Here is a 17,389-nt window from a genome sequence, read left to right on the forward strand (position 1 = left end):
ATTTGAAATAGAAATCTTCTGTAAATGATAAATGTCTTTACTGTTACTTTTGATCAATTTAATGCATCTTTGATGAATATTTTTTTTAATTTCTTAAAAACAAAACAAAATCATACTGATCCCAAACTTTTGAATGATAGTGTAATATTATTATTGCAGTCCAGTTTGATGCTCCTAGCTACACAGAATGTTACAATGCACCTTTTAAGTGAGTAATTTTTACCATGATAATTCGTTGTGCCAGGCGAGTACGGGCTAAGAAATAAACCACCCTGAGCCTCTTGGGCAAGCGGAGGTTCCGGAACGCAGGGGCCTGCAGGGTGATTGTGTGGGGAGAGGGGCGAGGTGGTGGAGGTGTCTCTCGTGGACGTAAAGGGCCTGGTTTAGGTGGAGGCATCCCTGCTTCGGCCGGGAGACGCCTGTTCAAATCAGCCAACTATACGTGTGAAGACATGAGAAGACAGATTAGAGAGATGGCATGATAAAACTGAACAATCAGGATAAGACACTCAGATGAAGCAATGAATGATTCATGTATGGAATTGTAAAAGCAACTTTCTAGAATGTTCCATGTGTGGGTGGTTCTCACCTCCATGCGGCGGATGTCAATAGACAGCACAGTGGTGAAGAAAAACATCTGCAGGAAGAAATCTGACACTAGACCGACCACAGCAAACAGACAGAACTCCTACACACATAAGAAAAAGGGGCAAAGGGTGTTAATCGGCAACCATACAACTACCATCAAAAGCAGGTTATGTACTTGTGTTATTTAGAAGAGCTTCACCTGAATTGCTGGTACAAATGTGAAGTATCCAATGAGGATGATGCACAGTTCAGTGGCCATATTCTTCATGATGGACCAGCTCTCATTGCTTAGACCTTAAGGCAGAACACACACACACACACACAAAAAAAATAAATAATAAATAAATAAATAAATAAATAAATAAATAAATAAAAATATATATATATATATATATATATATATATATATATATTTTTTTAAATAATAAAAAAAATATAAATTATAAATAATTATATTTTTATAACTTTTTTTATATATATTTTATTTTTCAAAATGTTTTTAAGGGCTGTTAATGTAAAATAAAATGAATAACGTGTTTAAAGCAGTGATTTTTTTATATACATAAGCAACTTTATTATTAATGTCTATAGTTTTTAAGCCTAATCTGCATACAGATGTGGGAAAATATATCTTATAAAAATAAATGTATATATATTTTATAAATATCACTATACAACAGTGTGATAATGCTAAGTACTGAATGGGCTGTACTTATATTCAAATCACTAGGACAGAAAAATTCTGTGTGCATATTGTAACAGTGATTGCATCATCTCTGACCTTGAGCAATACGCAGCTTGACTTCAAGGTCAACAGGCGTTGACACAACAGATTTGGTGAGGACAAGGACATTTTCCAAACCTATTACCACCACAAGGTAGGGGAAAATTTCCCTGAAAAACAGCAGCAGATAAAACAAATAAACCTTTGTAAATCAATTAAAACTAGATAAAAAAGTTTGTCGAGACAAACTTTAAGTTGACTTGAAAAAGCCGGTCCAGAAAGTTTGAAGCAGTTTTAAAAGTTTTCAGTTTGAAAGTTTCAGTTTTAGTTTAGTAATTTTGATAGAGTACTAAGGTGCACTGTGTGGTTTCTAAGATGTTGCTATGTGGTTGCTAGGGTACTCGGGGTGGTTGCTAGGGTGTTGCTATGCGGTTGCTAAGGTACTCGGGGTGGTCGCTAGGGTGTTGCTATGCGGTTGCTAAGGTACTCGGGGTGGTCGCTATGTGGTTGCTAGGGTACTCGGGGGGTCGTTATGGTTTTGCTATGCGGTTGCTAGGGTACTCGGGGTGGTCGCTAAGGTGTTGCTATGTGGTTGCTAGGGTACTTTGGGTGGTTGATGGGGTGTTGCTAGATTTAGTTTGATAGATTTAGTTTGATAGATAGATAGATAGATAGATAGATAGATAGATAGATAGATAGATAGATAGATAGATAGATAGATGAGTTTATGAGTTTGAATGAATTTCAATGGATTAGAAATAGTACATAGAATGGCACTTGAGTCTAATTGCGTTTTTGAGTCTAATGGGCTTCCGTAGTTTAAATTTGAATTTTGACAGTTGGAGTTTGAAAGTCTTGGCTCATTTGAACATTCCGTCAATGAAAGTCAATGGGATTTTTCCGAGCTTTAACAGTCTTTTTTAGGAAAACCCTAAGTCCGATCAGTTAGAAAAGATAATAGCACACTAAGTCAGAACAGTCTGAAGATCTGACCCGAGTTTGGAGTATGTAGAGTTAAAGCTCTAGGAGGAGTTAGAGTTGGAAATTTTAGTCTCAGAAGAAAATAGCATAACAGTAAGTTGGCTTTTTCAAGCCAACTTAATAACCAGAAAGTAAGAAAATAATTGAAATAAATGTTTAAAGGTGGGGTAAGTAGTTTTTCAAAAACGATGTTGGACATTGTTGATATTTGAAATCAACCCAAACAAACCCACCCCTCTCTTTATTGCTCCGCCTCCAAAACTCTCTCTCCAATCCTAACCCCACCCTGCTCCGAGTCAGTCTCGAAGCCTGGCCCGTTCACTGTTGGCAAGCAAGGCGAGTGCACTAACAATGACGCTAAACACCGCATTCTCTAACGGTTGTCAGTGCGCATTGGTTTACCTGCACAACTCTCACTATCTGGCCACTGTTACACACGCAATGCGAGAGTGGATGTCTGTTTATCACAGCTTAAGCGCAGCAAATGCTTCACAAAAAATAAAGAGCAGATGATGAACGAATACAAGCAATTGTTTGTTGTTAGTCAACAACAGCACAGACAGCTCCAGACAATCAACTGACACTCAAACCCAGTGTTACTCACGTTTGAAGCAGAATCAAGGTTTGTCCGCTTAGCGCTCTCCAGCGCTGGAAAGCTTTTATAATATTAACGTGGGTCCTATAAAGTGTCATAAACCTTCATTCCAGTGATATTCTTTTGAGCTCTTTTGTAATGTGTCCCTTCTTTCTTTCTGCAGTTGTTTTTTCCTTCTTTTTTTCTTCTAATCTCCCTCTTGCTCGTTCTGTCTCCTTGACCGTTATACGCCCCCTAATGCTGATTGTTTACACGTTTGTTGTTGGTGTCAACTTCCAAACAGTGTTTTTGAAAAACTACTTACCCCACCTTTAATGTAAAAAAAGAAATACACCAATGTATAAAAAATGGAATGTGTGGAACGTGAATAAATACACTAACTCATTATTGAGCAGGTGATAAAAGTTGAACAAATTTACTCGAGTGTTCTGAAAATAGCTGTTAGCTAAAGTCTTGACCTTCAGCAGCCCTGTTGTATCTTGGATCAATATTGTGTACGCATGTGGCCCAGATAGTGTGTATGCATTGACTGAAGCCTGCCCTGGTGAACGAAGCCAAATTTGTTTGGATGGCCTGAGCTCACACCACTGTGACTGTATGTCCATACATGCAACCTTATAGGCTGGCGGAAGACTATCCCTACCCACTCAAACTCCTGGCAATGAAATTCCCCTACAGTTATTATCGACAATTGGTTATACATCAACCTGCTTAAAGATCAAAAGTGACATTTTAATTCCTGAGGGATTAAGTAAATAGCAGCCCAGTGATAGTGATGCACAGAATCATTCGAATGGTGTATGAATGAAGGTGTGCTTTGGCTGAGCTCCTACCCTCCGTTCAGTGTGGGCGTCAGGCCAAATAAGGTGCAGAGTCCCACAGACATGAGCAGAGAGCTGAGAACCGTCACAACAGCAGCCAGCGCCAAGCCCCATTTGGACTTCACCATGTCGATTTTTCCTGTAAAGTAAGGGGGAAGGATCAAATGAGTGTCATTAGAACTATTTTTGCCAATAGAATTTTATGAGAATGATCTCATTGAGCTTTTGAACATCCATGTAAAATCCTGCAGGAATGTGGGTACGCAGACATGAATTCTTGATGCTGAACGTGCTGTTCTGAGGATAATCTCCAGGCCAGACTGAAACACCTTTTGGCGAAAGCTCAGTCAGAAACCAAACAGCTATGCTAATCTGAAAGCTTTCTGCTGCTAAGTCACCTGGCAACATGGCTAATTTCAACACTCTGTCATATTACGTCTGAATACGAAGGTCGTTAAAAATGACTGAAAATTCATGAAATTCATTAATTTGTGCATACATTCACTATTATTGAAAAAATATCAAATATTGATAATGCCTATGGTGGTTATGGTCCTGCCTAATATTATAAGAGATATAAGAACGATCCATAGAGATCTGGAGATTGCCAGAAAACACTGTGAATGTGGACTTCGTACTCGCCAGAAACATAAATGATTCTGATCAATTGTGCCATTCCCATGAAGTACAAAAACAAAAATGTACACAAATCAAGGCTCAACAATATTATTGATTACTGACTGCTTGTCTGGTTGGACTTATTTTAGTTTCAAATACTGAAGGTATGTGGCCCAATGAAAAAAATATTTCTGGATACTTCTACAAGCATGTTAACAGAACATCATGTATTGTCTTAAAATCAATGAGTCACCATAATACACTCTGTTCGAACTCAGCATGTACAATTGTAACAAATTACATTCTACAAACATGTAGTCTGTAATACAGAAACAAAAAAATGCATGTACACTGCAATTCAAAAGAAGTCTCTTAGGTTTACTAATGATGGATTTATTTGATCAAAAATACTGTAAAAACAGTAACATTGTGAAATATTGCTACAATTTAAAATAACTGTTTTTTATTATAATATATTTGAACATGTAATTTATTCATATGATGCAAAGCTGAATTTTCAGAATCATTACATCAGTCTTCAGTGTCATGTGATCTTTCAGGAATCATTCTAATATGCTGATTTGGTGCTCAAGAAACATTTTTATTTTTTTGGAAATCTTTGAAGAATAGAAATATCAAAATAACTGCATTATTTTAAAATAAATCTTGTGGAAGATTTTAAATGTCTTTACTGAATAAAAAGTATTAATTTCTTTAAAATATCCTACTGAACCCAAACTTTTGACAGGTAGTGTATGTTCCAGAATGAACTAAAGCTAATAAAACTCATTCTCCCAATAACAGGAAAAACAATGACAGAAGAAGATAGGTAGAGATGAGGCTTACGGGTGGAGAAGTAGATATAAGCAAAAAGGATGATGTAGGTGGTGACTAGCGGGATGAGCTCAGCGATGCCAATCTCCTCTTTGAAATGAACGTGCACCATGTGGTCCTCACGCAGAGTGCAGTTCGCTGATGGATAAAGCTGTTTTAAACGGGTTCTGAGACTAGCTACAAACCTGTCCAGAAACAAACATAACAAAAAGGAAACAATGCTTTGTTCACTACAAAAAAATATTAAAACTAGATGATCTAGATCTATATTAGAAGACCTAGAAAATGTGATGCAAACAACATTAAAGGTGCCCTAGAACCCTATTTCACAAGATGTGATATAAGTCCCCTGAATGTGTCGGTGAAGTTTCAGCTCAAAATAGCCCATAGATTTTTTATTATTCAATTTTTTAACTGCCTATTTTGGGGTGTAATTATAAATGCGTCGATTCAGTGCGTGTCCCCTTTAAATGCTCGCGCTCTCCGCCCTCAAGCTCGCAACTCTGTAATACATTGCATAAACAAAGTTCACACAGCTAATATAACCCTCAAAATGGATCTTTACAAAGTGTTCGTCATGCAACATGTCTAATCGCGTAAGTATGGTATTTATTTTGCAGATGTTTACATTTGATTCTGAATGAGTTTGATAGTGCTCCATGGCTAATGGGCTAAAGCTAACATTACACACTGTTGGAGAGATTTATAAAGAATGAAGATGGATTTATGAATTATACAGACTACAAGTGTTTAATAATGAAAATAACGACATGGCTCTGGTCTCCATGAATACAGTAAGAAACGATGGTAACTTTAACCACATTTAACAGTACATTAGCAACATGCTAACGAAACATTTAGAAAGACAATTTACAAATATCACTAAAAATATCATGATATCATGGATCATGTCAGTTATTATCGCTCCATCTGCCATTTTCACTATTGTCCTTGCTTGCTTACCTGCATAACGTCTGATGATTTGGCTGTGCTGCTCCAGACGTTAATACTGGCTTGTCTTATGCCTTGAACATGGGCTGGCATATGCAAATGTTGAGGGCGTACATATTAATGATCCCGACTGTTGCGTCACAGTAGGTGTTATTTTGAGATTCGCCTGTTTTTTCAGTGGTCTTTTGCACAAATCAAATTTACAAAAGAAGGAGGAAACAATGGTGTTTGAGACTCACTGTATGTGATTTCCATTTACAGAACTCTCATTATTTAACTATGCCAAGGTAAATTCAATTTTAAATTCTAGGGCACCTTTAATTTGACATATTACAAAGGCTGACCTTGCATCATAGGAGCTTAGTGCAATTGTGATGGTGTATGTCACCACTCTCTTCCTGCTGTACAGGCTTACACCCGTCTGCTTCCCTGGGACACCAAAGAGTAAGTCTGAGAAGAAAAAAAAAAATATATATATAAATATCACACAGTAAAAATGGTGTGAGCGCACTGGCCCTAAATGTATAGCAGGTAACTTTTAATTCAAGCCAGAATTCATTTGTATTTAAGCAGCTTCTTGCCTCTCAGAGTGGCTGAAGTATGAAGGCCTTTGGGTTCATGTTGGTGGACTGTCTTCAGGAGGTCTGGATCTGCATCAAACAGATCACGCCGATTCTGCCAATAGTTGCCAGGGGATACCAGCAGGCAGCCATGCTCTGGAAGGACCGCCTGCATGCGCCGCAACCCTGGCAACAGGTCTGTCACCTGCAAGCACAGCGCCTCCAAACTTCTAAAAAGAGAGAAGTGAGGAAAACAGGAAAGAATGAGGTTTAGATGTGTGTGGTAATGAGGGTGAATTAAAATAGTTTGAAATTGGTCAAAATTTGTCAAAAAAAAAGAAAAAAAAAGTCAGGGTGAAAAGCTTTGACCTGTCTGAGTAAACGTGGTTTCTGATCTCCTCCAGAAGACTGAAAACGCGCCCAAGGGGAGAGCGAAACACGTCCACTGGAACCAGACTGTTGTCCCATGGCGAGACTGCTGCTTTGACCAACACCTGCTGTATGAAGGCCACCGGAGGACCCCGATACTGCAAGAAGACTTGATCAATTTAATGTGTCCTTGATGAATAAAAGTATTAAAGGGGACCTATTATGCAAAAGTTACTTTTATATTGTTTTTTTAACATAATTATGTCTCCGCAGTGTGTGAACACAACCAACCTATTGTAAAAATCCATCCACTGTAGTTGTTATTTTCCCCATAAATCCGAAACAGTGTCTCAAAATGAGCCTTTCAGAAATGTACTCCAGTGTGACATTACATTGGAACAGGCCCTGTCACTGACTAGTGACAGAATCCCTCTTAGCTTAGCTCCTGCCCTGAGTGAGCTGTACACAGTGCGCCATGTTTATCTCCTCGCTATAGCATTTGACAGCAGCATTCAAGTAAAAATTGTATTCTTATTAAAGCTACTAAAGTTATTCAGTCAAGAGCAGTGAGTAATTTTCTGTTTTTCTTTTGTCATTTCATTCATATTAACAGCAAATATAGCAGTAGGTAACTGTATATTACACTGCTTAATTACATCTAATATACACATGTAATTTCTTTCTCTTCTGTTTACGTTCACAGACATAACGACTGTATTTATGTGAACTTTGTTTTAACAATCTTGTGTGTATTTAATAGTTTAAGCGAAAAACATCAGAAGTTTGAACTGATATGGCTTTAAAATGCATACAAATAATAAACTTTCAATATGACGAAAAACTGTAATGTCACATGAGCGTAAGATTATAATCAAAACCAAACAGATGTTTTATTCGTTTTTTATTAGTGTCTGAGGCAAGAGCTGTAAAGGCTCAGCAGTATTCTGGCTAGGGGGCGGGGAGCAGCAGCTCATTTGCATTTAAAGATACATGCATGAAAACAGCATGTATTTGCTCACACAATGGGCATTTTCAAAATGATATAATATGTATAATATGATATGTGGGGTATTTTGAGCTGAAACTTCACAGACCCATTCTGGGGATACCTGAGACTTATATTACATCTTGTAAAAAGGGGCATAATAGGTCCCTTTTAATTTCTTAAAATAATTCTTAATGACCCCAAACATTAATGGTAGTGTATATTGTTGTATATCAAAAAAGCATTTCCGCTTACCCAATCAGGACGCTCCGACAGGTCGCCCTGAGACTCATGGGATGGGACCAAGTAATCTCGTATTCCAGTGGTGAACTCGACAGGGCCTGTTCCTGGTAGAGGCAGCTTCAGCAGAGGGTAACTGTAAAAGAAAGCAGGATTACAGAACAACAAATCAATCTTTATTACCAACATCAAGCTGCATTCCTCACAGACACAGTATTTCTAAATGGAGGACTGTTTTTCTCTTATGACACACAGCCCACACAAGATCCTTACCACAAATCAAGTTTGAATGAAAAGGGCAATAATTATGATTTTTTACTGACAGTTTTACAGCAGTCACAAACAAGTGGAGCAGAAGTGAACATAACAAAAATGCACCAGGAGGGAACATGGATCAACATGATTAACTTTTCATCTGCAACATCCTCAGGCTAGCAATCTTTGAGAAGGCTAAGGTTACAAAAACTAGATGACCGTCACTGCACTTTCTAGGAAAAAGTGATTGTGCAAGATGGCGCACAATGCCGTCTGCAGTACAAACACTGTGGGTGCTTTCACACTTGGTTCGATTGTGTTCACATTACAGAAGCTACACTACAGCTCTCTGTCACGTTAGTCACGCTCGTCAGGAAAGTGAGTGAAACACACACACAAACACACATTTTTTATCAAATAATACTGCATTAACAGCGGTTCACTTCCGCAATTTGGCACATTTGCATTCATATCAGAAGCGAACCGTACCAGAGTTCACTTGAACCGCACCCCAGACCACCCTTTTTAAGTGGACGAGTACGGTTCGAGGGTGCGCACCCGAGTTCAGAAGACAGTGTTCACATCATCCAAACGTACCGAACTCTTATGTCAATCGAACCCGGATGCGCACCAAAAGTGCTAATGTGAAAGCACCTTGTCCCTGAGGGACTGGTAAACCCTCCAGATGGACTATATGACCAGCCCCTACTTCTCACACAAGAAACATCTGTCACTCCCCTTAAAAAGGTATTGAAATGCCCTGAATATCCCCCACCCAAACAGCAGTGTTTTAAAGAGAGAAGCACAGGCTGATAGGAATAATGTTTAAAACACATGACATAGCTGACGTCAGAGAAACAGAAGGCTGTTGTGCAAATTACATTATACCATAGTGTCTTTTCCTAAACAGGGATTTGAAAAATGTTTTAACAAGCCTGTTTTATTGACTAAATCTAAATAAATATTCATTTCGGGTGAGCTGCAGCCTTGTGATTGCAGCAGGGTGGATGGGTTCATTATACTTCTATACACATCAATGCACAATAACTTTCTGTTTATAAAAAAAAGCACACTGCAGTTATGTCGTCTGCTAATTTAAATGCACAAGCTATTTAAAGTTGATTGGCTATCAATGTTTTTAATCATTCATCAGCTGGAAAAAATATTTCTGAAAATGATTCCAATGATTTAATTTCTCTGTCACTATTATAAACTTCTATATTTGCACAGATTATCAAAAGCCGGCATGAAATGAAAATTTACCATATTTCATTTCACTTCTCTAATCATTTCGTCCACTTAAACCCCGCCCCTGCAGGATCACATTCGAGTGTAATGACCACATCCCAAAATCAAATTACCAAACGATGGATAGAAGTATCCGCCCTAATTTTTTTCTGTTTCGATTATCTATAAGCCTCGGATGTATGCCATAAGAAGGAAAAAAAAAAAAAATCTGTCACTACATACATTTTATTGCAACTTTAAAATATTACACTGTAGCTATAGTTATCGTCCCTGGTGTGAACAGGCCTTTACAATTAAATTTAAACTAGTTAAAGGTGCCATAGAATGCTTTTTCACAAGATGTAATATAAGTCTAAGGTGTCCACTGAATGTGTCTGAAGTTTCAGCTCAAAATACCCCATAGAGTTTTTTAAATTAAATTTTGTAACTGCCTATTTTGGGGCATCATTAAATATGCGCCGATTCAGGCTGCGGCCCCTTTAAATCCTCGTGCTCCCCGCCCCCGAGCTCGCGACTCTAATACATTGCATAAACAAAGTTCACACAGCTAATATAACCCTCAAAATGGATCTTTACAAAATGTTCGTCATGCATGCTGCATGCATGCATCAGATCATGTAAGTATAGTATTTATCTGGATGTTTACATTTGATTCTGAATGAGTTTGATAGTGCTCCGTGGCTAACGGGCTAAAGCTAACAATACACACTGTTGGAGAGATTTATAAAGAATCAAGTTGTGTTTATGAATTATACAGACTGCAAGTGTTTAAAAATGAAAATAACGACGGCTCTTGTCTCCGTGAATACAGTAATAAACGATGGTAACTTTAACCACATTTAACAGTACATTAGCAACATGCTAACGAAACATTTAGAAAGACAATTTACAAATATCACTAAAAATATCATGTAATCATGGATCATGTCAGTTATTATCGCTCCATCTGCCATTTTTCGCTATTGTCCTTGCTTGCTTGCCTAGTTTGATGATTCAGCTGTGCAGCTCCAGATGTTAATACTGGCTGCCCTTGTCTAATGCCTTGAACATGGGCTGGCATATGCAAATATTGGGGGCGTACATATTAATGATCCCGACTGTTACGCAACAGTCGGTGTTATGTTGAGATTCGCCCGTTCTTCAGAGGTCTTTTAAACAAATGAGATTTACATAAGGAGGAAACAATGGTGTTTGAGACTCACTGTATGTCATTTCTATGTACTGAACTCTAATTATTTAACTATGCCGAGGTAAATTCAATTTTGAATTCTATGGCACCTTTAACTGTGCAAAATTTACATACAATTTTTCCAAGTAAACAGCAACTGTTCAGAGTGAAAACATAAATTTTATGAAACCAAACACTTTTTTCACAGTAAACTTTAAGAATTAGACCTACTGTTGAATGCATATAATTTCTGCTCTGATAGAAATCTTACTTCTAATCACTGCAAATAACACTTGTTATTATAAGGACAAATAAAAAAAAAAAAAATACAATCTTCACATTCTGCTTTTAAACCCTCTGGAATGCCCCTTAGAAGACATCCATTGTAAGTGCATTATTACTATACACACAAACTGAAGGACAAATCGATATAAGTTTGTGTCGGAAACCACAATCAGCAGTGCTTAATTTGTGTTTATTTCAGAATATTCCTTTAATATTTGTCTTGAGGCTGAGTCGCGCTATTCTGTGTAACTGCCCGTTACCTTCTCTTCTCCAGCTCAGAAAGAACTCGGGCGTCTGTAGTGACAAGTAGTTGCCATTTTCACAAAGCTTAATTCTGTTCCTCTAGGCAGCTGGAGACACTGGGCTGTTCTCCGAGAGAAATGTTCACACACTCACTCTTTCCACATGGATTTTGTCCTTTATCCAAAGCGTCAGAGATTTAATTCACATTTTGCTGACTGAGGTTAAAAGAGAAGGCATGAGAAAAACCTTTTCTCCTGCTCAGTGCTCCACTTTTGTGTTTATGCTACACAGTCCTCTTGGAGCGATCTTGCTTTTGAATCAAACTGTGCAGAACAACCGACCACAAGCCAGCTTCTTTCTTTTGTTACCCTCTTTCACCCTTTCACACCTAAAAACATCCCAACCAAACAGATTTGTACAGATAAGCTGCTTTTCCTGACCCACAGAAGTACATAAAGTACTTCAACATTGACATAGGCCATCAGAGCTGTGGCCTAGTGGTCACTGTGTCCCTGATTAGTTCAAATCTCACTCGCAATACTTCCCAAAATGTCATTAATTCCTGGTTTTATCATGATGGCAGACTCACCAGCAGGTCAGGATGCTGGCAGAGGTGAAGAGAATGATGGGAACCGGGTAGGAGGCGCATAGCAGGCCGTGCCGGTAGAAGGCGGCTGAGATGTTCTGCCGAAGCCGCTCTCTCACCGTCATCCTGGGAGGAGGGGTCAGCTGATGGCCATCGAGTCTGCGTGTGCGGCCAGGGCGAGGGCACCGGCGGGCATCCAGGGATCTGTGCAAACACAACATGTAACTAAATATGGATCCCATTCAATGTGATTTAAAGAGATTTTAGTAGGACAAAATGGATGTGCTTTCATCCTACTGATAAAAACAAAATGCTTTTTAGAGGAGTTGACGCATATTAAAAGCATTATATCGTTCTCATGCAGCCACAGAGAATTATGGGAAATTTGTAACAGGCCTGTCACTTCATAAGCAGTAGCACTATACAATAAGGTTTGATTCATTTAACATTAGTTAAAATAGATATCATAAACTATGTTTTTTTAATGCTTTTTATTACTCTTAAGTTACGAAGAAAGTGTAAACTGGCATTGCGTCAGTTACATTTTTTCCGTAAGCCGAATAGAGAGGCGTAGGATGTAGCGTAAGCTTTTTGAACTGCAAGAGTTTTACACTTTCTTCATACATTGAATACGGAAGGCGTGTATGGTGGAAGCTAGATATTTTACTTCATAACTTGTTAAATATGGATTTTTTACACAAATACATCACTTCAGAAGGCCTTTATTAACCGTCCAGAGGTGCGTTTCCCGAAAGCATCGTTGGTGAACCATGGTCGTAAGTCCCATTGAACTCTATTGGTAACGACGGAACTTGCGACCATAGTTCGCTTTGGGAAACGCACCCCAGAGCCGCATGGAGTACACATTTATGATGGATGGATGTGGATGGATGTACCTTCATCAGCTCATACTCATGAACCCTGTTCACTGCTATTATACAGCTTGGAAGCATCAGGATATTTATTAAAAAATATCTCCAAATGTGTTCATCAGAAAGAAGAAAGCCATATACACCTAGGATGGATTGAGGGTGAGTAAAGCTTGGGCTTTTCATTTGAAAGTGAACTAATCCTTTAAACACATCTCTGTTAACAGCTAGCTAGCAGGTAATTCTTTAGAAATTAAATCTGTTCAAATTAACCCTTTGCACACAGCGGTGGATTCTGTACTTTTAAACTCTGAATCCATAGGGTTCAAGGTTTATACTGGCGGTCTATGGTTTACAAAGAGCTCTTTTTTGTCAACGAGTGCCCCTGTGACTACACCACAGAGCAGAAATATTCCTCCATGGAATTTACCTCCTGAGTGGCTACCGTTCATGCATTTCTATAAATATTACATAAACAAGATGACACATACAGCCTCACAGAGATGCTACACATACTCAAGTGTGTGGGCAACTTGCATTAAGACATGATGCAAGACATTTCATAAAAGCGGACTGGAAAAGAGAACTTCATTGATGATATCAATGCAATGTTCTCTTTTTATAAGATCCAAACACCTCTTTTCTGTTAAACCCGCAGATATTACAAAAGATAGTTGAGAAAATTTCGCTAAAAGGATCAGGCTTCTTTGAAACCAAACCATAATGAGCAGCTTAATGGTGTTTTACAATGGAATGAGGCTTGAAATGCCTTAAATGAATAGTTCACTCAAAAATAATATAAAATGATATATAAACACACACACAAAGTCAGAAGAACTGCGGCAACTTCTCCAAGACACTTGAAGAAACCGACCTGCAAAGCTACAGTACTGAGAAAAGTTTTAGAAAACTTGTGTAAAAATGCTGTAAAATCAGGATGCTTTCAAAAATAATGTCATAAAGAGATTTTATTTATCAATAAACCTCTATTAACTAAATCAAATCAATATTTGATGTGACGACCACTGGATTCTCACTGGATTATTACAATTAATGGCAAAAGGAATATATGGAAATGTAAACTGGTATTTTCTACTGACACACTACAGAAAAAGATATAAATTACTGGCTTAAAGCCATTTGAAAATACTAACGTGCCTAAGACTTTTGCACAGTACATATATACATTTTTTTTTTTTTCCCCACACCAAATGTATCCATTTCAAAGAACATTACTGGCAGGATTGTTATACATACAGTAGTGCCAATTTGTTATACATACAGTAGTGCCAATTTGATGCTTTGGCAGTGCAAAAGCCAAGACAAAATAAATAGAATAAAACAGATTTAAACATGGAAGAGAATGAGTGATTATGGTGTCAGTAATGGTGATAAAAATAATAATATGTCAACAAACAAAAATCAGCACACTGCCACTGCTGCCCTCAAAATGTATTAAAAAGACAATGTTTCGACCAAAGAGGTCATTGTCAGGTCAGTCAAACAGTGAAAAATAATAAAAACAATAATATACCATAAAATAAGAAAGCTAGTTAATGCAGATCACCATATGTCAATTGTGGTCAAAAAGAGAATAACAGCGTAAACAGTTTTACAACTGAGTAACACATTTGAAATGCACATTACACATTGGAAAGTGTGTAAATGATGACAGAATCTGCAATTTAGGGGAAATTATTCCCATTTATCCAAGTTTAATAGTCTCTTTCCCATTCCAGCATATAAGACTGACTCTCAATCTGACACAGAGTCTCTCTCTTTCTCTCTACTGCATTCGCCCACTCCCTTTCTTTGTCTATTGCTGAATCAATTTGGGAGACTTTCAAGAGAACAGAGTCCAGAGACACCATTCAAGGTCTAAACATCCTGGCAACCTCAAATGTTAGCACATGGAAACGACAATGATTTTAAATTCTTGAGGGATTGTGCCGCGCGGGCGGATAAACACGTGCGGCTGACAGTCGGACCGGTTTGTGCAAAGCAACCACAGTTTAATGACACAAAAACATGGTAACTCTATTATGCATACTGGGCTACTGCTTCAGACAAATTACAACCAGTTCAATAGTAACAGTCATATGCCACATAGGGCACTTAAAATACAGCAGTTTATATGGGTGTCCAAAACAAAGGCATTTAAACTGGACAATAAATGAAAACATTAAGACTCCTGCATCAAGAAACAACATCTCTCAGCAATCATCTGTTTGTAAATCTCCTGCAAAACAGCTTTCAGGGATATGTAATAGTTTAGCAAGGTCCTCGCTCACATACACTTCAAAAGTATTCAAAACTTCAAAATAATCATTTAATTTTAATTTCTGCCAAAAAATATATGATACAGATTATTTTTGTTTGTATCCAATAACCAATTTTAAATTATCAATCTCTATGCCCATCTCTAGTTCTTAAGCAGCATAAAAAGGAAAAAGGAAAAAAATGAACTTAACTAATGATTCCTGTCAAGCTCTTTTTTTTTTTCTTTCTTTTTTTTTTTGGTAAGATTATTGGTCAAAATAAATCTTGAAGAAACATCTAATTTTTTATTATTTATAATCAAAACATAATGATATAAAGTAACTATTTCCAAAACATCTCACAGGTGCTTTGAGTAGAAACATATAAACACATTCCTATAAACACATACAATCAAATTCATAAGCATCAAATCCATTTGCACTAACTCAACAAAAACTGCATATGAGGTTTGCAGTTTAACAAACTAACATACATACAAAGAAACACTAACATTGTACAGTAAGGTACAAGACGGTAATACTATGGTACTTCGATAAATAACATGCTACTGAATGGTTTACATTACTTACATGTTAGTTCACAGAATACCACAGTACTTTTATGGTACTGCACAAGCTACGTACGTAATAATACAATGTGCGCTGCTCAGGCTGATGTAATTTCCACGTTTCTACTGGCGTTATTGTCAGTCAATTAAACTGGACATTAGCTGAGCTGAGATCAGTCTAACAGAGCTAAAGCTATCAGTCGCTGAACCACATATAACTGCAGTTTTGCATTAACTGCGTCAATGCCCTTTAAAACCCCTCAGATAGTATTTATTATCTTTGTCTTGTGTGAGGAGGAGATGCACCTGATGCAATTTTCTATGGTATTAACTTTAGCCGATCAGCTAACGCTTTAGCATTAGCAACAGTTCATGTATGTATAAAGCACCTGGCTGCTATACTTATATATTATGGATTAGTTTGACGTACATACACATTACATAGAATAAATCAGTTTACACATTTCATCCATCGATGTGGCGGCAAGCTACACATATTTATCTAGGAAGCGCTCTGACAGCACGTTACTGGACGAGCTAACATTAATAGTGAACACTAAGGGCCTGCCATGCCTCTAAAATGCTATAATTTAGCAGCATAAGCACAAACCAAAAAAAACAGCGTTTAAATCATAGCTTACCCTAATGACAGGTTCTACCCTTCCTCTCTGAGGGCTTGTTTTAACGGTGAATCGCTCCTGTTCAGCTCCAGCAGGCAGGTGGCTGTAAGTCTCTACTGTACTGCCTGCATCATGTCAGCTGCTGTAAGCCACTGCTACTATCCAACGTGACCCCTCAACTTCAACCTCCAGCAGAACAACACTGAAAACGGGTCAATCTACGACCTCTATTGGCCATAACGGGAAATTTCAAACCTCTTTATATTTCTCTTTATAAACCGGGAACTCTAACTTACTGGCCACAAGTTGGAACGAAGATGGAACAGAAAAATCGAATTAAATCGAATCTTAAATCGAATTATCTAGTTCGTAAAAAGTTAAGTAATTGCAGTATTGCATAAACCCATTGTATTATAACGTAATATAAAAATTTGTCTTCTGTCAGGTGCATTTAAACACAGGTGACGGACAATATTGGATGCTAAACGTAATTTAAAAACAGGATAATGCAATTGTTTATTGCAGGAAATATAAATACGCTCAACTTTCTGATTAACGCTATCACACTCCCTGGTGGTCTAGTGGTTAGGATTCGGCGCTCTCACCGCCGCGGCCCGGGTTCGATTCCCGGTCAGGGAATGTAATTTTTGTGTGTGTGAAATTTCCTCGTAGATTTACTCACAATACTTCGTAAACTGCATTGGACAATGGACAACTTTCGAGTGCAAAGGGTTGAGTAACACATTAACCCTCTACTGCACACATGGCACATGAAAAAAAAAAAAATTCCACAATTTTTTGGTTCATTTGGAAACATTTTATTGATAAAAAAAAAAAATAATTTTCCCCCCACCCCAAAATATTTTTTCGTTGCCTCAGGGCAAGGCCGTGCAACAGAATCATAGAGAAAATTATCATCAAAATCAAATTAAAAAAAAATAAAAAATCAAGAAAAATCATTAAGTAAAAAGGGAAAAACACTTGACAAACATTGATATATTGAATCTGATACATGCATAGGT

The 17,389-nt window shown here is 37.7% G+C and overlaps 1 protein-coding gene and 1 non-coding gene across 2 annotated transcripts in view; one reads left to right on the forward strand and one right to left on the reverse strand.

The window, feature by feature from the left end:
* LOC125243831 (SREBF chaperone) overlaps window positions 1-16,594 on the reverse strand; it is a 29,041-nt gene extending 12,447 nt beyond the window's left edge. Inside the window, exons 1-12 of the mRNA XM_048153674.1 lie at window positions 16,389-16,594; window positions 12,055-12,255; window positions 8,282-8,402; window positions 7,042-7,199; window positions 6,694-6,902; window positions 6,457-6,562; window positions 5,174-5,346; window positions 3,722-3,848; window positions 1,370-1,482; window positions 788-882; window positions 590-688; window positions 224-436 (exon numbers count right to left, since the gene is read on the reverse strand). Of these exons, the coding sequence (XP_048009631.1) occupies window positions 224-436; window positions 590-688; window positions 788-882; window positions 1,370-1,482; window positions 3,722-3,848; window positions 5,174-5,346; window positions 6,457-6,562; window positions 6,694-6,902; window positions 7,042-7,199; window positions 8,282-8,402; window positions 12,055-12,176 (1,536 nt within the window). The 5' untranslated portion in view covers window positions 12,177-12,255; window positions 16,389-16,594. The remainder of the gene's footprint in view (window positions 1-223; window positions 437-589; window positions 689-787; window positions 883-1,369; window positions 1,483-3,721; window positions 3,849-5,173; window positions 5,347-6,456; window positions 6,563-6,693; window positions 6,903-7,041; window positions 7,200-8,281; window positions 8,403-12,054; window positions 12,256-16,388) is intronic.
* Window positions 16,595-16,934: 340 nt separating this feature from the next.
* Window positions 16,935-17,006, forward strand: trnae-cuc. Its single transcript has one exon. It is a non-coding gene; the product is annotated as a tRNA-Glu (tRNA).
* Window positions 17,007-17,389: the final 383 nt, after the last annotated feature.

This window comes from Megalobrama amblycephala, linkage group LG13, assembly GCF_018812025.1.
Source record: "Megalobrama amblycephala isolate DHTTF-2021 linkage group LG13, ASM1881202v1, whole genome shotgun sequence".
Taxonomy (NCBI): domain Eukaryota; kingdom Metazoa; phylum Chordata; class Actinopteri; order Cypriniformes; family Xenocyprididae; genus Megalobrama; species Megalobrama amblycephala.